The 27,380-nt window shown below is 41.2% G+C and overlaps 1 protein-coding gene across 1 annotated transcript in view; it reads left to right on the top strand.

Annotated features, from left to right (window-relative positions):
* The window catches only part of LOC145355275 (histone deacetylase 9-like), a 781,248-nt gene that overhangs the window by 723,706 nt on the left and 30,162 nt on the right, over positions 1–27,380 (top strand). The window contains exon 24 of the mRNA XM_080207173.1: positions 5,093–5,211. Coding sequence (XP_080063299.1) covers positions 5,093–5,211 — 119 coding nt within the window. The remainder of the gene's footprint in view (positions 1–5,092; positions 5,212–27,380) is intronic.

Here is a 27,380-nt window from a genome sequence, read left to right as displayed (position 1 = left end):
CACTTGTTACATCCATGCTTGGGGTTGGCATCATTACTACATCAGAGGGTGGTATCGACGTCCAGGAGGAACTAATTATTTTTCAGCAGCACTGTTCCAAACATGCTAGCACTATGTTTAAAATGGGTGGCCAGCTTCCAAGCACAAGGATGGCATCATTGGTGAGATCTCCACTAAGTTCAAGTTGCAGTTCCACTTATCAATAAAGTGCTGCCAGATTCCCTGGAATCTTGTTTGATTTATGACCTTATGTTGTCCATCTCTCAGGGCTATGGGGATAGAGCAGGAGAATAGGATTCATTGAATTGCTCTATAGTGTGGTGGACTCAATGGGCCAAATGGCTACTTCCTGTGCATTAATGACTATGCCTATCTCTCACTATATGGCACAGCCATCCACAAGATCACAACCATTTTCCATAAGGATGGTGACTAATAATTTCCATGATTCCATTTAATTTGACAAGTTTTTAAAGTGGTCCTTACCAACAGAAAGGGTTCCAACATTAACTGCAGGGTTGTTACTCCTGCCTATGAATGTGCTGGTCTGTGCAATAAGTCACAACCATTAGGGTTGTTACTATCCTTCTTCAAGCTTGGTGCTACCAACAATGAATCAGTTTGAAGTTTGCATGATGGCATATAACATGCACGTGTGTCATGAACACTGAAGAAGTTATTGATCTAACTTTAAAAATAGCTACAGTCTTTGCAATCAGGCTTATTGTTAAAACTCACTTTCTAGTCAAGTCTTCCTGGGGAGCAGTGCTCATCCTTGGAATGCCCCCACCTAGCTTCATTTACAATGCTCATAAACTAAATCAATCTGTAATTAGAAATAGTTTCCATGCTACATACGCACATCAAAGGGGACTATACTATGCATTATAAATCTGTCAAAGGTCATTCAAAGTCTGTTTAGGACCAACAGTAAAACTCAGCAGGCCAGGTTCAAGAATAAAATAACAGCTCTCAATTGGCACATATTAAAAGAACTCTATGAAACTCAATGCCTGTTAGTGCATACACTCCATGGGGATCCTTCTGCTCAGCATCATTGGAGCATGTCTGCATTGAATCTGCTTGTCTAAATTGAGTGAATCGGTAGAAGGTCCCTCAGACTAAGGATATCTTTAGCAAAGCAGGTTTTGCTTAAAACTGTCTGATGTCTGACAGATCTAAGAATGAATACTCCATCAGGTAAGATCTGACAAATTTCATTCCTGGCGTGAGGGGCTTCTCATTTCTGTCATGGATGGCAAATTAAGCAGAGCCTGCTTCAATCCATGTCTGAATTCCAGATATACAATTATGGTGCACAAGTCTCTGTACCAGATGCATATGTTTATACAATGACTCTTCTGTGCATTTAATCTCACACAAACATCGCCTTTTATTAATCAACTCAAAACATCTTCCTCCAAAGTAGTTCCACCTTGCTGAATGCTATACCATTTAATGGTGATTTTGGGCAGTTTACTGCTCTCAAACAGCTATCTATAGAATGTGAGAAAGAGCAAAATAAGCCTAATGATATTGGTGACTCCCACGTTCTCTCGGACAGTGACAGTGGAGCTCTGCAAATAACTGCTTGCACACTTGTGTTGAATTTCACTTGGTAGTCTCTGAAATCTAATTCAACTTGAATATGTAGAGACAAAATGTCAGCCTGCTTACATCATAAACAATGAAAGTTAAGCTCAAGTGTCCCCCTATGGTCTAATTGAACATTGAAAATGTAGAATCACATGGATTGCAGCTATATAATGACTGGGGGTGGTGGGGGGGGTGGGGTCAAGGTCCAGTGTCTGTCCCTAACTCTTGAAAATATTCTCACAGGCTCACAGATATGACATTTACTATGTCCTGTAATCATTGACCTGTTGCCTGAATTGTGATGCTAGTTTTGCATTGATACTATTCTAAATCTACTCCATATCAAAAGCAATAACAGGGATATCGAACAAAGATTCTTTCATTTCAGGATCATTCATTTCAATATTCTCAATTGAATGAAAAGCTGAGGCTCTGCAGTTCTGCAGGGCTACCTCCAAATTGCTGTTAGTTTGGCAGCAGACCTAAAGAAGCCCCAGAGAAATGACATAAGCAGTCATTTTCAGCCACTTACACCGTTTCTCTGGGAGTTCTGCCAGTCTCCCACTGAGGCAACAGCAGGAGACAAGCAGAACCCCTGCAGAAATATTTTAACTCTTCTGATTTGCCACTTTAACAGACCCTCATGTAATAACCTTCGTTTCCCAGGCCATAATTCAGAAATTGTACTGCTAAATTTTAAAACTCAGCAGTAGTCCAGTATGCTGAGAATTCCACCAATAAGTGACTTCAGTGGTCTGTTAATATTTACATATCACATTGAAATCTAAAGAAGAGCTAATCAATCTCATACGACATTGCAAATGGGATTTCAAACACAGGCCCAGCTGGATTAGGGAGCAGGAAGGAATATGGATCATGGTGGGGGGAGGTGGTGGGAAGGGAGTATGGGGTGGGCGAGAGAAAAATAAGAGGAGAGACCAAGAATAAAAGAAAAAGAGAGAGGCAGAAAGACCAGAATAAACAAGGGAGAAGAAAAAGAATTATCTAAACCTTACAGTGCAGAAGAGGCCATTCAGCCCATTGAGTCTCACCGACCCTCTGACAGAGGAACTTACCTTGGCCTAATCCCCCTGCCCTAACGCTGTAACCCTGTTCATGGCCAATCCACCGAACTTACACATTTTGGAAAACTAAGGGCCAATTTAGCATGTCCAATCCACCTCACCTGCATATCTTTGGACTGTGGGAGGAAACTGGAGCACCCAGAGGAAACTCATGCAGACACGAGGAGAATGTGCAAACTCCACTCAGGCAGTCCAGTGGCCTGGTGGAGCAAGGTGGACATGATAACTGTTGAGCGTTCTGGTGGGGTAAGCTTTCACACAAGATGGTCTGGGTTGGAACATTTTAAGAAGTCTCACAACACCAGGTTAAAAGTCCAACCAGTTTATTTGATAGTACCCCAGTCCAACTCCAGCATTGGACACATTGGAACATTTTGTCAGCACCAAGGACAATTCATGAGTAGAATGGGGTGGAAGTAACTGTGACAGCGTTAATGCAGAAACTTTAAAAAAAACACCTGCTGGGCAGGATTCTCCAGCCGTTTGCTGGTGACAGGATTCTCTGGTCCTGCCGCCAGTGAACGGCACGCCGCCCTCCGCCATCAAGAAATACGCAGCTTGGAGGCCAGAAAATCACTATTTTTAAACATAATTATTTACTTTTCTCCTGATTTATATGAACATGACTGATGGCTGCCACAATAAAATCTAGGACAGTCCTCAATAACATTAATTGATTGAGCCATTCAAAAACAAAAGTTTATTTTCATATCACCGCAAGATAAACTATTTAACGGTTATTATTTTAACAGTTAACATTATGTTGCATTTTCCATTCTGAATACCTATCAATGTGCCATCAGCAGACATAAATGGTATTGTAGATATAATTTTGTAATACTTTTGTCCTGCACCTTCTCAGTAGGACATTTCAATGTTTTTTGAAATGGGATGCAGAAATTTTAATTCATTGTAGATGTTCAAGGAGTGATTTCTTTGAATTTATCCACACAAGGGATGATTTTCCCAGTCTACTCTCCTGGCAGGAAGCTGATTGAGATGGAAGCATAGGTTGTGGATTCATACCTCTAAGGTGTGATAACCCTTTCTTTAACACGTGCTCTCCCTAAGTAAGACACGTGGAAATGGAGCCTCTCAAAATAACTCCAATATTGGCATATAGATAAAAAATAAGAAATATGTTTGAGATAAAAATGCTGCAAATGCCAGAAGTACTCAGCAGATCTGATAGCTTCTGTGGAGAGAAACAAGCCTGTGACCTTTCATCAGAATCAGAAAAAGTTAAAGATGAATCAACATTTAAGCAAATAGAGAAAGGTGGATGTGGAGGGGGGGAAGAACAGAAGAGAAAATCTGTGGGCAAATCTTCTGGTCCCGCCAAAGGCAACTGCCCCCGGTGGCAGGTTTCCTGATGGTAGGATGGGCAAGCCATGCCAAATGCCAGAATATTCCACCAGCAGTCAATGGCAAGTCACCTCTGCACCCGGAAAACATGCCATGGAGGGCTGGAAAATCCTGCTCTGTGCAGGCATAGAGGAAATACTAAATGCCAAAAGGGTGATGGTAAAAGGAAAATGGTGGCATTGTGCTTAGCACTGCTGCCTCACAGTACCAGGGACCCGGGTTCAATTCCGACCTTTGTTCATTGCCTGTATGGAGTTTGCACATTCCCCCCATGTCTGCATGGGTTTCCTCTGTGTGCTCCGGTTTCCTCCCACTGACCAAAGGTGTGCGGGTTGTTGATTGGCCATGCTAAATTGCCCTTTAGTGTCAGGGGATTAGGAAGGTGAATGTGTGGGGTTAGAGGATAGGACCTGGGTGGGATTGTTATCGGTGCAGGCTTAATGGGCCAAATGGTTTCCACCTGCACTGTAGATTCTATGATTCTATAAAATGAAAATATTGATGGGACAAGCAAAGAAGCAAAAGATGGATCTAACTGATATGTAAATGGGATAAGCAGAATCACAACTAACAGCAATAATTTTGATTTGAAATCAACAAAGAACTTAGACAGGCTAGCTCTTAAAGGTACAAAAACAGAAAATATTGGAGAGGTTCTTAAAAATTATTGTTTTGATTACAGGACTCAAACAGCAATGGATTGCATGACCAATACCATTTGCTTACATTTAAACCCATTTTTGATCAACTTTGTTGGACAAATTTGTTTCTTCATGAAGCTTTTTCCTGTTGGCAGTTCAAAATTTAAAATTTGATTTTAGAAAGTAACATCTCATAACTTTACAAGTTAAAAACCATACAACTAAAATCTTAAACGGTACTGAACTAATGTGAAATTGTGTGATAAGTTTCTCTGCAAAATTTATAGAAAAATAAATTTCACAAAACACGAAAGCAGATACTGCATTTTTCCAGCTGGTTTGCTGTGAGAATGAAGTTAAGAATTTACTGCAGACTCATTGATCGTTTTTATCATTGTCCCACAGGACTGTGGTCATGCCAATCGCCAGCGAGTTCAATCCAGATGTGGTTTTGGTATCAGCTGGTTTTGATGCAGTCGAAGGTCATGCCTCTCCATTGGGTGGATACAAAGTCAAAGCCAAATGTAAGTCTTTCAACCTCTGTGCTTGTGACTAAGATTACACAGCAGGAAAACCTGTGAAAAACAAACACTCAAAGCACAACTGTTATTTTGGATTCTGTTCCATCAGGTTATGTCTTCCTACCATTATAACTTAGCTGCTTTCTTCCATTGCATGTTGGAGATCTGACAAATGAGTCTGCAGACTACTGCACAACTTCACTGGCAGGAAGGTTCTTCCTCCCTCCTCCAATCCAACTGTTGAACTTGGCTGATTCAACTGGCCCAAACCCCAATACTTATTTCAGCTCAGAACCTTTTTGACTGATAGCAGTTTTACAGTCTTTCAAAATAGTGAAACATTGTGGAAAGCATTTGTAGAAACGTGTCATTTGGCAAAGTTTTAATTTTTACTAAATATTTTCAACAGTCAACTCAGGTTGGAGTTTCTGTTCTATTGGGTAAAGTTTATGATTTTGCTCTCAGCTGGGGACTTTGCAACAGCAGGAGCACATATTGTATTTTGGGACGTAAAGGTCAACATGTCGCTGAGGATTATTTGCTCATTCATTTCAAAGGTTTGGACTGCAAATTCACAAAATCTCCTTCATACAGAACTGTGTATTTTTATACTGATATTCTAGTTCCATGCTGTCTCAGATTGCTGAGATGAAAGTCGGCTCTCCTTAACAGCTGATAAGAATCTCAAGTGAAAAGATATCAGACGATCTCAATTCATTTTCTAAAGATTGCCAGCTCACTGCATAAAGTTGACAGTTCAGCATTGATCTTATTATACTTTTTAAAATTTAATATAGAGCACCCATACACTGAGGCAACAGTCAAAATGATTTTAATCTAGGTTTAAAAATTAATGTAGCTGGAAGTAGAAAATAATGCACACTGAACTTTATTGATCCTAGCACTGCAGTTACAAACATCCTTGTATATTATTATCAACACAATGATGCAACACTACAAAATGATCAGGACAGATATATACACACAGTTAAGCTGAACCATGAATATGTCTCCATATACATACAATGGGTGGGATATTCCTCCCCCCTTTGCAGAGTGTTTAGCAACAACAGGAGGCAGTGCACCGGCAAGGGTGAAATCATGATCAGACATGGGACGAGGATAGCCCATTGTTGGTGGTGTGCTGACCCCTGTTATTTTGGTAAGCTAGGGTAGAGTAAAGGATCAAGGTAGTCAATGACATAATGCTAAGGCTTTACATAATGCAAGTTTTCAAAGCCATCTCATCCTTTTGGCTAAGATGAAGCATTCCATCAAGCCCGGGAGGTGGTGGAATGCTTCATCTTCTCAGCTTAAATCTTGTTTGATCGAGCCAAAATGGGATGCAAAATCTTGTCTTGCCAGCTTGGATCTTGTTTGTCCCCCAATTGGGAACCATGATTGGATCTAATTTGAATAGGTCTTTTTGATTAGAAATAAAGTACCGAAAAGTAACATAAAATGGAAGTGGCGTGCTGGTCGCTGGTGGCAGGCTCTTTTGGTCCTACTTTTGTCAACAGGATTTCTTGTTGAACTCACCCATCGTTACTGGGAAATCTGTGATGGAAGTGAGCCATCAGAGGGACTATCAGATCCCACCAGCATAAATGGCAGCAAGATTTTTGTGTATGGGTGGGATTTTCTTCTCCCTCTGCAGCATGTTTCGCAGCGGCACAAGCTGGCATGCCGCTCACTGATGGTGGGAACTTTTGGTCCTGCCATTATCAGAGGTTTACCATTGAATGTACCCTTCATCACCAGGAAACTTGTGGCAGGGGTGCACCATTGGTGGGACCATAAGATCTCACCAGTGTAAATAGCAGCAAGACATCAGTGTCTAACTTTCATGCTATATGGTGCTTTGGAATCTGCCATGATCAGGCACAAATAGTTTGGTAACTAAGTGAGGGACAACTTTAAAATGCAACTTCAAGGTCTCCATGGTGCTTCTGCCTTCCTCTGGTTTATTCATTAATATAGACTTACAGCTATTTGACCTACATTACTTGCTGATTTGTCTATATCTTCTATTCTGCAGACACAACTTTATTTTGGTTATCTATAATGACCAGTTCACTGCATTCTAACCATTTTAGAAAATCAGATCATAAAATTAAAGCACACTATAGTAGATATTGAAATTCTGAAATAAAAACAAAAAGTTTTGGAAATACTTAGCAAGCCTGCAGTCTCATTGAAAAGGGCTAATGTATCGAGTCAAATATGACTCTCCCTCGAGTTTTCATTCATTCATGACTTGGGTTTTTTTTTATTCATTCATGGACTGTGGACATCACTGGCTAGGCTAGCACTTATTGCCCATTTGTACACTGGTATAGGTATCAATATTGGAGGAACTGTGAGTTAAACTGAACACTAAGAAATATTCTGTGGCAGCCCAATTCTTGGCCTTATGTCAATGTAAAGGAACTGAAGTTGCTTGGACCAAAGGTACTTTTCTGAGGGTCCCCCAAATTGCTTCATGTACAATTGGTGAATGCAATGAACAGGTTAGGCAAAAACAAAGCACAGTTGAGGATGGCTGCTAAAGCTCTAACCTTAGGATGACATCCCATCCCACTGTTTATGCACACTCCACTTTTTAAAGATACAGCACGATGAAGCTCAGACTCTATCCTGTCTCAGAACATCAGAATATTTAAACTTTAATTCACTTTCTTTCTCTGTTGCTGTGCTTAGTAAAACAAGTTAAAATGTCTTCATTTGCTTCTTGTTATCTTTGTTAATGAGAAAATCCACTTAAATGGCCTTGACAGTTAAGTGTGAGGATGGATTAGAAGCATTCTATGTCTGCCTTTTCTTCACGTCCTTGACTGTAAGCAGGTCCAGATCGATTGGACAGACACCTCAAGTTTGCGATATTTATGGCTGACATGGTGAAAGGTGACATCTTTAGGCTGGCCACTGACAGAAACAAGGAATACCCGGTACGGATCCACCACCTCCCAGGCTACCAACCTCCACACATGCTCATATGCAAAAATAGCTACAAGCTTAAAGCCTGCTGATATCATTAAATAAAATAAGGACTGCTATTAATTTATGCACTGAATCACTTCATTAAAGTTTAAGTAATAATTATAAATAATAAGCACTAGTAATTAATACACATAGTATAATAACTAATACACATAGGATAATAACTCATAACAATATCAACAATTTAAAATCAGTGCACCCACCATGGGAATGATAAATGTTTATATCTTTGTTCATGCCTCATGACTTTAAGAAATACTTTCGTTCTTCAAGGTCTCAGAATGTATGTCTTTGCATTCTTCTTGTAAACTTAATGCGTATCTCAAGCTCTACTTGCACTCTTCACAGTCTGTTCCACGTGTTCTTTCAATCAGTGGTGATTATTGTGGAGAAAACACATTCTATATGAGCACTGTTGCAAATGGAAGAATTTTCAGAGTGAATTTTCTTCACATATGTGAAGTTTTTCCCTCGGCTTCGCTGAAAAGTTTCAGATAGCTCTTATTGCCGGTCATGCAATGCTTCATCTTGAGAGGATCATAGAACCCTGCAGTGGAGAAGGAGGCCATTCAGCCCATCAAGTCTGCACTGACCACATTCCCACCCAAGTACTATCCTCATGACCCCATGCATTTACCCTAGCCAGTCCCTCTGACACTAAGGGACAATTTAACATGGCCAATCCACCTAACCCGCACATCTTTGGACTATGGGAGGAAACCCATATAGACAGTAACTCAAGCCAGGGTATAGCACTTTCCACAATACTAAATCCTTCATTCAAGCGCGTCCATATCAATCTCTTTAAGATTGAACACCGTCGCAAAATAATTCAAAGGGCATAGTATTTGCAAGGGCTAATTTGAGAATTCTGTTGTGAAAGCTGTTTTCTTGGCAAGTCATATCTGTCACTCAAATAATTCTTGACTCTTGTAAAAAAATTACAAAGTCTCTCTGGCATTTTCCTGCCACATCTGGTGTTAATCGTTTCAGTCTGCCATTCACTGCAAACCCCAAAAAAACTGAATCCTACACTCCAGGTTCCCACTCATATCACTCACCAGCTCGTGCACAGAGAGGATGCTGAATGACTTGGCTTCTAAAGCTTCAATACGATCCATGAACAGCTTCACAGCATTGCTGAGAAAGAGAAAGTAAAGCTGTTCTACTTCACTTTCTCATTTGGAAGCATTTCCATGTTATTTTGGGACCATCTTCCTCACCTAAACTTAAGGTTATTAACATTTCAGCCATATGTCAATAGCTGGCAGTACAGAAAGTTACCTGATCGTAATGGGTCCTATCTTACCATTTTGATTCTAAGTGCTGGGCAGATTTGAAACTGGGAATGTTTCAGATCCGACTTTTAGATCCGTTCTCAGCCACCCCCATGTGCACTCTACCTGCAAAAATATCAGTGAGTCTGAATTGCATTGCACAAGCCTGTGAGCAGGGCTTAAAGCACCCAAAATCCTACAGCTCCTTCAGCACCTCCAACTGCACATGTGCAGAAAAAAAAAGATAGAATGCAGCTCCCCTGCCACGCCCCTCTCAGGCCAGGTAATGCCTCCCCCTGGCTTCCATAGCCATTGCCCACCCCCACAACACTACTGACCCTCTTATTCCCCCACCTCCAGCCCCCAAACTGATCACGGGCTCCTCCCCCCTTCCCCTCCACCGATCTCAAGCAGAGTGGCAGAGGAACCCCCTTCCTCCTCCCCACCCCACCCCTGCCCCCACTGATCTCAGGCAGACACCGCCCCCCCCACCCCCCACCACACACTGATCACTGGCAGAGTGGCAGTGGACTCCCTCTCTCTCCACTAATCTGAGGCACTGTGGCAGCGGACTCCCCCTTCCCCCTCCCCCTCCCATTGATCTCAGGCAAAGTTGCAGTGGACACTCCCCCACACCACCACCTGCACCGATCTCAGGCAGAGTGGCAGCAGACCCAACTCCCCGCACTCCCCACTGATCTCAAGCAGAGAACCATCGAACACTAGGCACCTACCTCCTCACTAACTGGAGTGCCCGAATCGGACTTCAACAGAACATGTCTGTTTCACGTCGATTCTGGATGGGCAAATGCGGTGGTTAAAGGGGAAGTGCCAGTAAGGTTGGGCATGCACCCATTAAGTCAGGCTGTCATGCCCATTTCCTGTGTGGTCCCGATCGTGGTCATTTTTGGGCCTTGATAAAGGGGGAACCGGCATGGGGGTGGGTGCCTCACGCCAGACTTTACCAAGTTTTTGCACCTGAAAATGGGGCAACGTGATGACCCAAAGTGTCTCAAACTTTTGCACTCCACCACTTCAACAAAGTCACAGAACTCCTGCATCCTGCTCACAGAAATGCTGCAATGAGCATAGACCTTGAGAATGATGCTGTATGCATCAACATCAAGCTTTTGAATAGCATATCTTGTTGCATTGTGCGTTGATTTCAACAATGTCCTTTTGAGCACCTTTCAATTTTTGGTAAACGTTGTGGTGCCTTCTACAATTAATACATGAGTCATCAGTTGAGTACATGAATGTCTTCTTCAACTTAGATTGAAGGCATTGATATTAGATAATTTTCCTGTTGCAATTGCTTCTGAGGTTTCCTCGTTCTCACTACATGAATCCAAAAAATAAATGCTGGATCCCTTTCTCAAAAATGAAATATTTCAAAACTAAGGGGAAACACTTTGTTTGTACCCTAATACCTTGAGGTATTAGTTGCCAAAGCAAAAAATAGATAATTTGTTTGAATGTAATCCAAGTACTTCTATGTAGAATATGATGGTAAGATATTCTAATACCCGTACATAAGGTCTCTCACCATGGAAGAGACATAGATTTATTTTTCAACTGTTACCCTGCAGTCTATAAGTCTGATGGTGCCTCATGGCATGGGTAGGTCAGCTGCAGTTATTTTGAGGCAAAGCAGGCACAATTTTAGAAAGGAGTTCGATAATGATCTGCCTGCACTTTGAGTGTTAAATTTCTGCTTTTCGAACAAAACATGCTGATTCCCATCTCCCTTACTTCGGTGGTTGACATCTGTATCATATTGGCACAAAGTGCAGAAGGCATAATACTCTCCTTTACTGATTCTGGCTATGAAATCACATTGTTTTGACCATTCCACATTAGTCTATTTTTTCACTTGAACGTTTTGAATTGGTGAATGGGGATGTTGCGGGCAACGTGATAGGATCTTTTTTCTCAGGCAGTCGGTAACCTCAGAATCAATTTAAATGACTGACATTGAGATTAACCATTGAAGCTATAGGACAGTGGTTTAACATTAATTGTATAATGTTGATGATGCTCTCACAGGACACAGGACAGATCTAATAGGACCTTTCTCCCTGGGCACAGCGAACTGGAAATTATTTAGCATGACCATGACTAATGTTAACCAATGAGGTTGGTGTGGCCATTTGGAATTGACTATTTTCTAACCTTCAGTTAGGACAGCACAGTGGCACAGTGGTTAGCACTGCTGCCTCAGTGTCAGGGACCAGTTTCAATTCCTGGCTTAGGTCACTGTTTGTGTGGAGTCTGCATGTTCTCCCTGTATCTGCATGGGCTACCTCCAGGTGTTCCAGTTTCTTCCCACACTCCCAAAGACATACTGGTTAGGTGCATTGGCCATGCTAAATTCTCCCTCAGTATACCTGAACAGGTGCCAGAGTGTGGCGACTAGGAGATTTTTACGCTAACTTCACTGCAGTGTTAATATAAGCCTACATGTGACATAACATAAATAAACTTTAAACTTTAATTTTTTTTTTGATTTTGAATTGCCTAGCCTCTAGTCTTTAACTATTTTCAGCATTGGTACCAATCACTTCTATTCATTCACAGGAGAGTGCCTGTGAATTACAGAGGCTAAATTGTGGTATTTCAGACATCAAGACGCTGGATCTAAAGGCATTTGAAATCAGAATTGAGCCAGATGCACTGGGAGCCAGACTGCCTGGTACAAAACCAGAGAAATGCCACTCTAGATATCATTGATTATTCCTAAGTGAGCAAAACTAAGGTTTATCGACTAGTGTCATTAAAACTGATGATCTAGATATCTCATTGCAGTTCCAGTGATTTTGATGCCAGTGAAAGTCAAGCATTCTATAGTGGGTGGATGATACACAGTGAGAGTATTATTATTGGGTGACAGATTGAAAATCAAACCCAACATTTGCCAAAGCAGCATTTTATTGCCAGTTAGATATAATTTATAATTATTTGCATGCCCTGTGAAGCTGAAGTTATCTATCGTTAAAACAGTCATTTTACTTTGTGCACTTAATATGAGAAGAAGAGTGGGCTGGACTAATAGCTTAGCTGCAACCATCCAAATTCCTTCAATTTGAATAACTAGAAAATGGATGTTCCCTGTTGCATTAAAGATGTTATTGGTTTTCAAATTGTGGGTGAGGCAAGACTGGGAGTTAGGATGGGAGTAAAAAAGGCTGAGTAAGAATGGGGAGCAGAGTTGTAATTGGTAGAGAGAATAGATAGCTTGAAGTTTTGTGTTTTGAGCTTTGGAAGTTTCAGAGTGGGGACCGTGGGCTGAATTTTAATGATCTGCACCGCACTGTTTTTGGCGGCGGGGCATGTAAAGCATGATGGGAGCCAAACCTGCCACCTTCCCACCCATTCCTGACCAATTCCTCATAAGATGGTGAGTGAATAAAGTGCCTACTAACCCACCCACTCTTAAGCCGACTGAGGACCTTATCACACAATTAAGGGGCATTTAAGGACATAATACTGCCTCTGCCGTCATTGTATTGTTGGCAGTGGAAGACAGATAAGTCTGGATAAGCCACTTTTTCACGAAGGAAGGAGTAACTCCTTTGCGGAGTCTTCTACACACATCAGGGCCACTTCTGCCAAGACAGTTCCCACTGTCTGTCTGTGCCCCCCTCCCCCCCCCCCCCACTCCACCACATTAACTTCCAAAACCTGATCTTCCATTCTCCTCCCTCTTTCAGTAGAGTGCCCAGTCCCTCCCCACCCAAAACTCCCAAACTTACCTTAGTTCAGTGTGCATTGTTGCATTCTTTGTCAGATTGTTTGCAGTCCCAACAGCACTCACTACTGAGTTCTGACATTGCTGGGATTGCAAGAGCTACTAGCCAATCAGATTGAAGGTGGTACTTCCTCCCACTGAGGGGCTGAAATCCTGTTGATTTTGTTAAGGCCACCTGTGATTGACTTTTCTAAAGTCGGAGTAACCAAGACTATTGCCCACCACCCCCCCCCCACCCCATATAAAATTCACCCCTTTGACATATTGTATAAGGGTCTTTTTGTGCATATCCATAGTCTAACTTTTTAATAAGTAGGGTATGTGGTTTTTTTTTGTATGAGGCCCCAGTTTTTTCATGAATGTGGTGTTATTTTTTGTGTATGTCACCCATAATATCTGTGCACTGGGGTGTTTGAATTTCCTTTGAATCACTTCTGTTTTCTATGAATTCTTAAGCTATTTCATTAGCTTTGACACAAAATATTTGGCCATGAGCTCCAACATGTTGGACATCCCTCCAGAGAAGGCATTACAAATAACCTGCTGGATGACTAGGTTAATTTATAAAATGTGTGAACTACTCAATGATGCTAAGGTGAATGGTATTAGCTTTGCAAAATATTTGGTGCTAGAATCACAAAATCCCTACTGTACAGAAGGAGACCAGTTAGCCCATCAAGTCTGTGCTGACCACAATCCCATCCAGGCCCGATTCCTATAACCCCACACATTTACCCTGCTAATCCCCCTAATACTCGGGTCAACTTAGCATGCCAATCAACCTAACCCGCACATCTTTGAAGTGTGGGAGGAAACCAGAGCACCCAGAGGAAACCCATGCAGACAGGGAGAAAGTGCAAACTCCACACAGACAGTGACTCGAGGCTGGAATTGAACCTGGGTCCCTGCTGCTATGAGGCAGCAGTACTAACCACTGTGCCACCATGCCACCCCAACGCCTCAGTATAAAGTTAACATTGTCGATGGATGAGGGGAGTTCCTATGATGAACCATGCTGGATGGGTGCATGCTTGTCCCATTTATGTAGCTGATCAGAGATTATCTCCATAGTTCATAAGGTGAATACATTCTGTTGGGTTTCTACAATAAAAGATACAAATAATTTGAGGTGCCAGGTGTTTTACATGACCTGCGGATAGATTTGTTATGAACAACTATGTCAATAATCATTATCTAATTACCGTGTTTTGGTGATGTGAATTATTGTTCCAAGTACTTATTCGAAATTATCTCAGCTTCATAGTTTACTTTCCAATGCATTTCAAACGTAAGCAATGGAATGTAGATAAATGATAGAGAAAAAACTCAAGGGATTACCTAGCAACTCATTCCACTGCCAGGATTTAGGGCTAGGGAAGGTCCTGCTGATTTTGAGGAGACTCTGATGCCTGTCTCTGTGTGTTTTAGCTGCATGTGGTGATTAGAAACCATCTGTTCTTTGGTCTGCTAACCCTTAGGCTTTCACACCCTGCTAGCGTCTAGAGATTGGGCTGGTCCTAGCTCCAGGGAGTCTGAGGTGTCAGAAGGATATTATCTGGTTTTATTTACCATTGAGGGAATAGGGAGGAACACAATTTAAAGCTTACTGTTGAGGATCAGACCTCAGGAGAATATATATGATTATATGTATATATAACATACATAATCAAATCCTATCTAGAATTAATTCAAGTTATGCAAATATATTAAACACAACCAGTACAAAACCTTCTGAAAGCCATTGATTTTTAACGTGCTTCATGAATAGTGTAAAATATAAATCTATAAAAATTGCAAAACAATGGCAAATACATTTTCAAATTCATAAAATGCTGTGTTACAATACAATTTTTTGTTGTTATGAGTTTAAACACACGAGCCATTTGGTGTACTTTTAATTATTCATTCATGCAAGGTCAGTTTTTATTGCACACCCTTACACTTGTGAAAGATAGGGGTAAACTCTTTCTTGGGTTGCTGTAGTCCATGTGATGTGGGTACACCCACCCTGCTGATAGGGAGGGAGCTCTAGATCACTGGGGCTACTTTTAAAGCTATTTCCAGTTGCAGAGGTCTGCTATACATTGCACATTTTAAAGGCATACATCGCTAAGCGCTTAATTGATTGAAACTCCTGGATCAGCATGAACATGCCCCTAAAGAAATGCTGTCATTAAGCCTGTGTCATGGAGTATGCCAAGGCTCCTGCCGTCCCTACCTCTGTGCAGGCACATATGAAAAACCAGGGCAGGCATAAATCAGTTGTAACAACTCGTATTGTTATTGATCCATTTCTTTTGCAACTGGCACACAATAGTGCCACTGGTATATGGGAGTGGACCTTCAGCTTTAAAATTGGTGGTCTCATTCAGTATGACTGGGCACAGGAAGCCTTTGAGGCCAATATTGATTGTCCAACATGGAAACTGTTCTTGCCCTCGCAAGAACTGTTGTGGGCAAAGTTTTGGAAATGATTCTAAGAGATAGAACTTATAAACATTTAGAAAGGAATAATTTGATTAGGGACAGTCAGCACGGTTTTGTGAAGGGTAGATGTGTCTCACAAATCTTATTGAGTTCTTTGAGAAGGTGACCAAAGAGGTGGATGAGGGTAAAGCAGTTGATGTGGTGTATATGGATTTCAATAAAGTGTTTGATAAGGTTCCCCACAGTAAGCTATTGCAGAAGGTACGGAGGCACGGGATTGAGGGTGATTTAGCGGTTTGGATCAGAAATTGGCTAGCTGTAAGAAGACAGAGGGTGGTGGTTGATGGGAAATGTTCATCTTGGAGTTCAGTTACTAATGGTGTACCGCAAGGATCTGTTTTGGGGCCACTGCTGTTTGTCATTTTTATAAATGACCTAGATGAGGGCGTAGAAGGATGCGTTAGTAAATTTGCAGATGACACTAAAGTCGGTGGAGTTATGGACAGTGCGGAAGGATGTTGCAGGTTACAGAGGGACATGGATAAGCTGCAGAGCTGGGCAGAGAGGTGGCAAATGGAGTTTAATGCAGAAAAGTGTGAAGTGATTCACTTTGGAAGGAGCAACAGGAATATAGAGTACTGCGCAAAGGATAAGTTACTTGGTCGTGTAGTTGAGCAGAGAGAACTTGGTGTCCATGTGCATAGATCCCTGAAAGTTGGCGCCCAGGTTGACAGGTTGTTAAGAAGGCGTATGGTGTGTTAGCTTTTATTGGTAGAGGGATTGAGTTTAGGAGCCATGAGATCATGTTGCAGCTGTACAAAACTCTGGTGCGGCCGCACTTGAAGTATTGCGTACAGTTCTGGTCACCGTACTATAGGAAGGATGTGGAAACATTGGAAAGGGTGCAGAAGGGATTTACCAGGATGTTACCTGGTATGGTGGGTAGGTCTTATCAGGAAAGGCTGAGGAACTTGAGGCTGTTTTTGTTAAAGAGAAGAAGATTAAGAGGTGACTTAATAGAGGCATATAAGATGATCAGAGGATTAGATAGGCTGGACAGTGAGAGCCTTTTTCCTCAAATGGAGATGGCTAGCATGAGGGGGCATGGCTTTTAATTGAGGGGCGATAGATATAGGACAGATGTCAGAGGTAGGTTCTTTACTCAGAGAGTAAGAACGTGAAATGCCCTGCCTGCAACAGTAGTGGATTTGCCAACATTAAGGGCATTTGAATGGTCATTAGATAAACAAATGGATGATATTGGAATAGTGTATGTTAGATGGACTTTAGATTGGTTTCACAGGTCGGTGCAACATCGAGGGCTGAAGGGCCTGTACTGCGCTGTAATGTTCTATGTTCTAGCATTAACCCCTTTCAACTCAATTCTGAACGAAAAGACAAGGTTAGATAAACATATGAGGACAATCTTTATTTTAGGTGACCCAGGTGCACATTGAATGGTATTTTGCAACAGTAATCTGCGTACTTAGATCACACCAAACTTGCATTTTGTTCTTTATCACAATTTTGGTTACTTAGAAAATCTAAAAATGAAAACAGCAGCACTATAGAAACCTGTTATTTTTTAGTGAGGGAAGAGAGAAATTTCATTCTAGTTCTATCGTCCCAGCCTCACATCCTTTAAGAAGTATCTGGATGAGCACTTGGCACAGTATAACATTCAGAGCTTTGGGCCAAGTGCTGGCAGATGGGATTAGGTGAGAGTTCAGGTGTTTCTAATGTGTCGTGCAGACTCAATGGGCCGAAGGGCCCCTTCTGCTCTGTACAATTCTGTGATTCTATTTTGAATTAAAATGTTAAGAAAAAACTGGATTTGATTTAATCATTAAAACATGCAATTGTGCAGTTTAACTCAGACTCAGACTCAGCTGCTCTTCACAAAAGTTACAAAATATTCTGATTTTTATTCCGGAAATTGTCTTCTCAAAAACTAGTTATAAATTTTGCTGGTATTCTGGTCATTTAAAGACTGAAAATGAAATGTGTCTAATTACAGAAAATATGATAATTTGCACAGTGCCGAATGATCAAAGGAAACATTCAGTTTCTTCATTTGGAGCCTGTGGTTTGTAGTTGTCCAAGGCAGAGTTGACTTTGACATTAAAGAAACAAAAGGTAAATTATTCCTGGCTGTCTGTTTATTGCAGCCTGATGTCAAACTTGGCAGGATATCTGAGTCCTCTTTGAACTTAATGTACAACAGGGATACCAGCCTTCTGGAATCGCAAACATAATGCATGACTTCCTTCATCCCAGATAGGGGTTGACGCTCTCTTATTTCATTGCTTCACACATTTAATGTTCATAATGTACACCAGTCAGAAGTTTTATATTAAGAAAAAAAGTTTTGTGTGATATCAACACAACAGTGATCAGAAGGTAGAATTACATCGTGAACTCCTTCGTACTCGTCCCTTTATAATGCCTTTCTGTTATCAGAGTGTAACGTTGGGAGTGCTGCATCAGAGCAAAGTGGAGGAATGTCACTACTCCAATCCGAGGGCTGAATTTAATGCCCTGCCCCATGTTGAATTTGCTAGCTGGGGACATTTATTTAGGAGAAGGGTGGCAGTTGGGGACCCTGTCACCTTGCTGCCTCCACTGCCTCTGCACCCCTCCTGCCCCATCCAGATCTGGATGATTGAAGGACAGCCTGAGTGACACTCAATATGGGGGATGGAGTGGGGGCTTTCCTAAAGGAGATCCAGCAGGTGGGTGAGACCCTCTATTAAATACCAACTCAAATGTTTTTCTCTTCAAATGCAAGGTGCAAAGTAAAAAAGAATTGATTGAAAAAGAGAGATTAAACCATGCTCTATAGCAATAACAATAGGAAATTGACACATTTGAGATTTTGTACACGTATCAGTGGAATTTTTAAAGCAAAATGTATTTTTATGTCAAAGGTTTTGAGCAATACATCCCTTTCAGTTGAACTTGTCATACCCATCACAAAGCTAAAAGATGCAACCAGAGATCTAAGCTAATCCAAGTCCTTGGAAATTAAGCGGTGAGAAGTGTATGTCACTATTGACTGCTGGCTGACAGGATTACACATTGTTTTACTGTCAATTCATCAGGAGCTTCTTGGAATCAATATCTTTCTCATCCTGCAGCAAGGATATATAGACCATACGCCGCTGTGAAGTTGAAACATTCGTAACTTGTGAGTCTATCCATTGATGTTCAAGTTATTAGTAAAGGAGTTGTTGACATGGCGTTATCTGGACTCAAAATGCCAGCTCTTTTCTCTCCTTACAGATGCTGCCAGACCTGCTGAAATTTTCCAGCATTTTCTCTTTTGGTTTCAGATTCCAGCATCCGCAGTAATTAGCTTTCATTATAGAATTGTTTCCTATTCCTATCTGGAAGTGGCCTTTGAAGCAGGGTGTTTGATTCATTAACCTGAAAATGTATCAAAGATTTAGCAACATGAAGAGTCCTGCTCCATACAAACATATGAACAGTGAAATTAGAAGCAGAAGTTGGCTGCCAGGCCCTTTGAGCCTGCTCTGCCATTCAAGTGGATTGTGGCTGATTTGACTGTAACTTCAACCCCACATTCCTGCTTGCCCCTGTAACCTTTCACCATCTCATTAATCAAGAATATATCCAGTGCTACCTTAAAAATATTCAAAGAGTCTGCTTCCACTGTCTTCCGAGGGAAACAGTTTCAAAGACTCATGACCTCTAAGAGGAAAAGTTCTTGTCATCTCTGTTTTAAATGAGTGACCTCTTATTTTTAAATAGTGACCCCTAGTTCTAGCTTCTTCCACAGAATAACCATCCTTTCTGCATCTACTCTGTCAAGACCCCTCAGAATCTTAAAGGTTTCAAACAAGTCATCCCTTATTCTTCTAAATTCCAGCTGGGATCCTGACATCCTCAATCCATATTCTGGGTTTAATGGAGCGGGACTAAGGGCAAGAGGGAAACTTTTTGGATCTGTTGGGTAAATAATTTGTTTGTTTAAAAAGCCAATTAACGGTTTTAACCCTGAATGTTGGATTTAACAGCCAGGGAACCTTGCCAACCTAGGGTTGCCAAGGTGAGCGCACCATAGGATGAAATTGTTCAGTGAAACTGACAAACTGGAAAGACTTTGATCAGTGAAGTTGAAGAGCTACAGATGTGTCCAGGTGAGAAGTTACAGTTTAAAGCACTTCTTCTCTCGCTGCTTGACATGCAGCAAGGAAGGAAAATAGGAATATAAGAGCAGGAATAGGCCATTCAGCCCTTTCAACCCACCCTGCCATTGAATAAGATCATGGTTTATCTGCTTGTAGTCTCAACTCCACTTTACCATCTGTCACCCTCATAACCCTCAACTCCCTTGTAAATCAAAAGCTGTCTAATTCTCAGCTGTCTAAAGCTGTCTAATGACCCAGCCTCCACTGTTTCCTGGGAAGAGAATTCACCATACTAATAGCATTCAGAGGAAAATGTTCTCCACATCTCCATTTTAAAGAATTTTAAAAAATAGTGCTCGTAATCTTAAAACGTGTCCCATGTTTCCAGTCTCTCCCACAAGTGGAAGCATCCTTCAGTATCTACCCTATCAAATCCCCTCAAGAGCTATGTGGTTCAATAAAATCACCTCTAATTCTTCTAAATTCCAATGGGCATTGCCCGACCTATTGAACCTTTCTTTATAAGTTAAGTCCACAAATAAGTTGAATGAAACTTCTCTACACTGCTTCAAATGCAATTATATATTTTTCAAATGAAGAGATCAAAACTGTCCATGACACTCCATTTGTTGGCTCACCATGGCCCTGTACAGCTGCAGTAAAACTTTGCTCCTTTAATATTCCACTTTCCTTGCAGTAAATGCTGGCATACCATTTGCTTCCTAATCACTTGCTTTACCTGCATACTAACTTTTGTGATTCACTTATCTGTATACCCAGATCCACTGTGTGACTGAGTTCTGCAATCTCTCTCCATTTAAATAAAAGACTGCTTCCCTATTCTTCTTCACAAAGTGGACAAGTTCACATTTTCCCACTTGTGCTCCATCTGCCAAATTTCTGTCCGCTCACTTAAACTATCTATATCCCTTTGCAGGCTGTCCACCTCATGTTGGCAACTTACTTTCCTGCCTATCTTGGTGTTATTAGCTACCATACATTTGCCTCCTTCATCCAAAGCGTTGATGTAGATTGTCAATAGTTGATGTCCCAGCACCGATCTCTGTGACAATCCACTTTATACAGCCTGCCAACTTGAAAAAGATCTGTTTATCCCTATGCTCTGCTTCCTATTAGCTAACCAATCCATTATCCATGCTAATATGTTACCCCCTACATCATGTAATCTCATCTTGTGTAGTAACCTTTGATGTTGCACCTTATCAAATGCCTTCTGGAACCATACCTTTACAGAAGAAAATCCGTCATCTTTACCAGTCAGGTTTAGATGTGACTCCAGATCCACAGCAATGTGGTTTACTCTTAAATGCCTTTGAAATGGCTTTCTAGAGTGAAGACAGACACAAAATTCCTGTTCAATGTCTCTGCCATTTCCTTATTTTCCACTTTCAATTCACTAGACTCACTCCCTAGAGGACTAACTCTAGCTGCAGTTATTCTTTTCCTATTTATTTTGTTATGACAGGGTGTGGAGAAGTGAACTGTCTCTCCTTTACTCAGCTGGTCACAATGAAAGTTTTTAAAATAAGTATTTTCCCCATAAATGCATTTCTAATCCAAATGTATTCATTTTTTTAGTAAGAGCCAATCAAAGGTTTGATTGGCTCCTTATTTTCTTTCAACATGATACTATCCTTAACTTCTTTATTCAGTCATGGATGTCACATCCTTCTCAAAGAGTCTTTCTTTTGCACAGGGATAAATATTTGCTGAAAGTTATTAAATATCTCTTTAAACGGAACCCACTTTCCCAGCTCGCTTTGGCTGAATGTGCTTCCATATCCTTATAATTCCCTTATAATTCCCTTCATGCGGGTTAAAACAGTGATCTTCGACATATATTTCTCCCCTTTAAACTCAGCATGAAATTTTTCATGTTATAATTCTGTCTCCTAGAGGCTCCTTTACTATGAGGTTATTGATTAATCCTGAATCATTATTCATTACTAGGTCTAGAATAGTCTTCTTCCTGGTTGGCTCTGGACTCTACTGTTCTAAGAAATTGTCCCAAATAAACATTATGAACTCAAATTCCAGGATACCTTTGCCAATGTGATTCATCGAATCAACAGATTGATTAAAGTTATCTATGATTGTTGTTGTATCTTTCTTACATTCTTCATTCGACAGTACAATGATTACTCTTAAACTACACCCACAAGTGACCTCTAACCTTCTCATCTGTACCCAAGCTGATTCCACATCTTGCTGTTTTGAGCCAAGGTCATCTCTCCCTCTGAACTAATAATAATAAGAGTTACCCCATTACCTTTTCCTAGTTTCCAACCATAGGGGTGAATTGCTACCCCTATTTTCAGCAGCCTGGAAGGACAGAGCAGGTAGAGAATCAAGTGGGAGGATTTCAAATGGCTTTTATAGAACATAGAACACTACAGCACAAACGGGCCCTTCGGCCCACAAGTTGCGCCGATCATATCCATACCTACCAGGCCATAGAACTATTATGCTGGCAAGATTTCTCTGCTCAATTGTTCCCACCTCCTGTCAGTGGTATGGGTGGCCATGCAAGATTGAGAACCCAACTTGAATACATTTTAATATAATTAATGGAACACCCCACTGTAACATTCCTCCATATAGAAAAGTCATGTCAGCAGAGCTTACAACAGGTTTAACAGAGCACTCCATAGGGCACACAGGTATATTCAGTAGGTGGGGTGGGGGTAGGGGGTGAGCGATCATGCCTGGGCAGTAACCTGGCATTATCTGGGCATTGCCAGGAGCACTGATAGAGGGCTGTGCCATTGGTGGGTGGGGGGGCTGCATCTGTGAGGGAGGTGCTGGGTCTTCTGTGTCCATGGGGAGGGTCAGAGGGAGGATGGGGGAATTCCATGCAGTACAGATTCCATTGTTGAAGAGTAGGGGGTTATGACAATCAACAATGGTTTTGTGGTCATCATTAATTAGACTTTTAATTTCAGATTTCACCATCCACCATGGTGGGATTCGAATCCAGGTTCTCTGGGTTAGGAGTGTAGCAATGACAATACCACTGCACCAGTGCCTCCCCATCACCATTTGAGAAATTCTGTTTCCTATTCTCTGATTCTTTTGTTTAACCCGAAAATCAGGGTAAGCACTATTTACAGAGCCTGCAATCTCGGGGTCATTTTTTCCTTCTCTGTAGCTTTTTTGTCTTCCTTCGCCAAGTCACAAACCTCAATATATGGAAGTATTTTGTTCTCTTGAACTTCATTCAATGCACCATTATTTTTGTGATGAAGTCTGATATGTGTATAACGTACAATCTTATTGGGTGTATGGGTTTCTCCCTGTCATTGATTTTCCTAAAGCCTCGTACCTAAGACAACACCATGAGTGCAGGGGATTTTCACATTGACTGCTACAAGTGAAGACAACAATATTCAAGACAGCTAGCTAAATACAAATTTCACTATAACAAATAACTATGATCAAGGGGTAAAGTTTGATGAATTGTATGGGGCATTGCCCATGCGAAAAGACAACTGAAAAGTTAAATTGGTCACAGACAATGTTTTGGCATCCAAAGCAGCGATTTAAAACAGATGTTAGATGCCTTGCATATGCTTTTGGTGGACATATTTCCTTTTTAGGTCCCTTCCAAGAAATAACGCTACCCTGAGAAGAGCAAGCATTGAGTCCATGATGGCTGAGAATGTGGCCTGGTATGTGCTCATCACCAAAATGGCTAAGACACTTTTCTTAATCTTGATGTGCTGCCAAGAATTGTGAGTGGATTCCCAAGAGACTCTGTTGATCCACAAGCAGCCTCTCCATCATTGTCTTGCAGGTCCTCCCTGCTTCACCCAAGCCTAAAGTTTCTTGAAGGCTGCTGCCAGCAAAGCAAGTGCCCAAAACTCATCCTGCTGAAGTGGGGAGGCATGATAGGTATTGGTGACACACCTAAATAATTGAAATGGAGCCTAGGACACAATTTCACAATTTCCAGCCAGTCTTGGACCTTCCAGTTGAGATGTTCACCTCTTGTTCTTGACAATAGGCATTGACGGAGAAAACATAATTTCCTCAAACAACCCAGATTTTCCACAGACAGGGTGCAAGTTATGCTTTGACAAATTCTACCCAATGTATTGAACCTCAAAGGGAAAGTTCTGCAAAAGTTTCACTTTCTACATTTAACTGAGTGAAACTTTTATTTATTTGTCTAACTTGACCTTATCTTTAATCATTTGTTTATTTTGGCATGACAGATCCATGATGTTAATGATGTTTGATCAGCAACAATTATGTTACACAAAACATTTAGTCATCTCTATCCAAACTTATAACCTTAAGTTATTGCAATCTACATCAGTTATGTAGATTTCTTCAAATTAAAGTCATTATAAATATCAACTGAGTGGCTCCCATTTGGCAGAGTCCACATATTTTTAACATGCATTATTATTATTTATATTTCACAACAACCAAAGATGACCTACAATTCTTCTTACAATATACGCTGTAAAAGTTATCAATTGTTCTCTCTTCAATTTGCCTTTAAACCTTAACCCGATATCTTTATAATGGCCCAGGTTTTATAGTTAGTAGTGAAACAATGTCCATACCTTTCACTTTGAGAAGTATTGCCCAAATCATTAAGAAATGTTGTCCAAATAGGGGCAGCATGATGGCACAACTGTTAGAACTGCTGTCTCACACCACCAGGGATCCAGGTTCAATTCTGGCCTCAGGACACTGTCAATGTAGAGTTTGCACATTCTCCCTGTGTCTGTATGGGTTTCTTCCAGGTGCTTCAGTTTCCTCCCACAGTCCAAAGATGTGCAGGTTAGATTGATTGGCCATGCTAAATTGACCCTACTGTCAGGACTTAGCAGGGTAAATATGTGGAGTTACGGGAATAGGGCCTGGGTGGGATTGTGGTCAGTGCAGACTTGATGGGCCAAATGGCCTCTTTCTGCACTGCAGAGATTCTATGATTCAATGAAATCGTTGAGATGTGAGCATTGATGACAAGCCCAGCATTCATTGCTAATCCCTTATTGTCCTTCAGAGGTGGCGGTGAGCTGTCTTCTTGAACTTTGCAGGCAAGAGTTGTAGGCTTTTGACACAGTGAAGGAACGGTGATATAGTTCCAGGTCGGAGGATGTGTGGAGGGGAATTTACAGGTGGTGGGGCAATTGTTGCCCTTGTTCTTCTCTGTGGCAGAAATCATGGGTTTGAAAGGTGTTGTCAGAGGAGACTTGGTGAGTTGCTGCAGTGATCTTGTGTATGGTATACACTGCTGTCACTATGCACCTGTGGTAAAGGCAGTGAATGCGTAAGAGGGTAATCTGGGTGCCAGTCAGCTGGCTGCTTTGTGCTGGATGATATTGAGCATCTTGAGTGTTGGTGGAGCTGCACTCATCCAGGCAGATGGAGACTATTCCATTGTACTCCTGATTTGTACCTTATAGACAGTAAGCAGCTTTTGAAGAGATAGTAAGTGAGCTTCACAGCACAAAATTCCCAGCCTCTTACCTGCTCTTGCAGCCATGGTATTTATATGGCTGGTCCAGTCAGGCTTCTGTTCAATGGTAACCCCCAGGATGTTGATGATGGGGATTTAGTAATGGTTATGCTATTGAATGTCAAGGGGCAATGGTTAGATTCCCTCTTGTCAGTGATAGTCATTGCCTGGCGCTTGTTTGGCATGACTGTGATTTGCCATTTGTCAGTCCAAGCCTGAATGTTGTCCAGGTCTTACTGAATATGGACACAAACTACTTCAGTGTCTGAGGAGCCATAAATGGTACTGAATTTTGTGCAATGATCAGCAAACTGCCCAACTTCTGACTTTATGAAGGGCATTGCTGAAGCAGCTGAAGAGGATTCTTCAGCACTCCAGCTGGGATTTTGTCAGGGCCAAAACCTTTGCTGCACCCAGTGCTTTCATTTATTTCTTGATATCATGTGAGGTGGATTGAATTGGCTGAAAACTCGCATCTGTGATTCTGGGGACCGCAAAAGGAGGCCAAAATAGACCAGGCAGTCAGCATGAGACTTCTGGCTGAAGATGATTGTAAATGCTTCAGTCTTGTGCACTGATGTGCTGAGGTACCCCATAATCATTGAAGATCGCAGTGCCTGTGAAGTGCCATCCTCTGATTTGTTGTTTAATTATGCATCAACATTCATGATTAGACTTGTAAGGATTACCAAGATTTGATCTGATCCATTGGTTGTGAAATCACTTAGCTCGGTCTATCGCATGCTGTTGTTGCTGTTTTGCACGAATGTATTCCTATCTTGTAGATTGACCAGGTTGACTTGATTTTTTTGGAATATCAGGTTCTATTCCTAGCACTCCTTATTGAAGCAGGGTTGATCCCCTGGATTGATTGTAATGGTAGAGAATAGGGTGTATTGAGCCATGAGTTTACAGACTATGGTTGAATATAATTCTGCTGCTGCTGGCTCTATTCTGAACCTATACCATCCAACATAATGATAATGCCACACAACATAATGGACAGTATCCTTACTGTGAAGATAAGACTTCATTTCCACAAGAACTGTGTGGTGTCTGTCCAAATAGTCCTGTCATGAGCAGATGATTTTGCAACAGGTAGGATGGTGAGGATTTGCTGAAGCAGCTTTTTTTTTTCTATTGTTGTGTCCTCACCCTATACTTCAAGCCCAGTCTGGCATCTATGTTCAATCAGTAGTAGTGCTACTGAGCTACTTTTGATGATGGCAATGAAATCTCTCACACAGAGTACATTCTGTGATCTTGCTACCCTCAGTGTTACTTCTAAGTGGTATTCAACATGGACGAGCACTGATTCATGACTGAGGAAAGGTCATAGATGGTAATCAGCAGGAGTTTTCCTTGCCTATATTCAACTTGGTACAATAAGACTTAATGGAGCCCATAGTCAATGTTGAGGACACCAAGTGCATCCAGTTAAGCATTAACAATGCAGTTACTCTTGATTGAACAAAGATTAATATTCTCAGCACAAATAATGGGTAATTATCTGATGTTCATGGCAAATCACTGATTTCTATGTAAATTCCACCTATGCCATCTATGAAAACTGCAAGAGTCCTTACTGTGCAGGCCACCTCCAAGAGAAACTTACAAATTTCCACATTTAACTGCTCATGTGAAAATGCCAGACTTTGCTGTCAGTTTTATGCAATAATAATCATGAGCATTGTCAGTGTTGCTTTTATTGCTACCACACATTTCACCAGCTATAACTATTCAGTCTATGTTTTGCCAAAGTTTACAATGTATTCACTCATTAGACTCCGTGTTAAATGTCTCTTCTGTCATTCTCATTTTACTTTGCAGCATGACTCAAAGGATTATCAGTGGAAGTCTCAAACAGACTATTTAACTGCAGGAAACAAGCTGGTTTCACATTACAACAGTAAAGCCATATAAAGTTCATTTATTAGTCACAAGTAGGCTTACATCAACACTGCAATGAAGCTACTGTAAAAATTCTCTAGTCACCACACTCTGGCACCTACACTGGGTACACTGAGGGAGAATTTAGCATTGCCAATGCACCTAACCACGCCTTTTGGATTGCA

Source organism: Carcharhinus amblyrhynchos, chromosome 2 (assembly GCF_965287045.1).
Source record: "Carcharhinus amblyrhynchos chromosome 2, sCarAmb.v2.hapA, whole genome shotgun sequence".
Lineage (NCBI taxonomy): Eukaryota > Metazoa > Chordata > Chondrichthyes > Carcharhiniformes > Carcharhinidae > Carcharhinus > Carcharhinus amblyrhynchos.
Note: the sequence above shows the minus strand (reverse complement) of the source record. Positions and strands in the feature narration are given on the sequence as shown.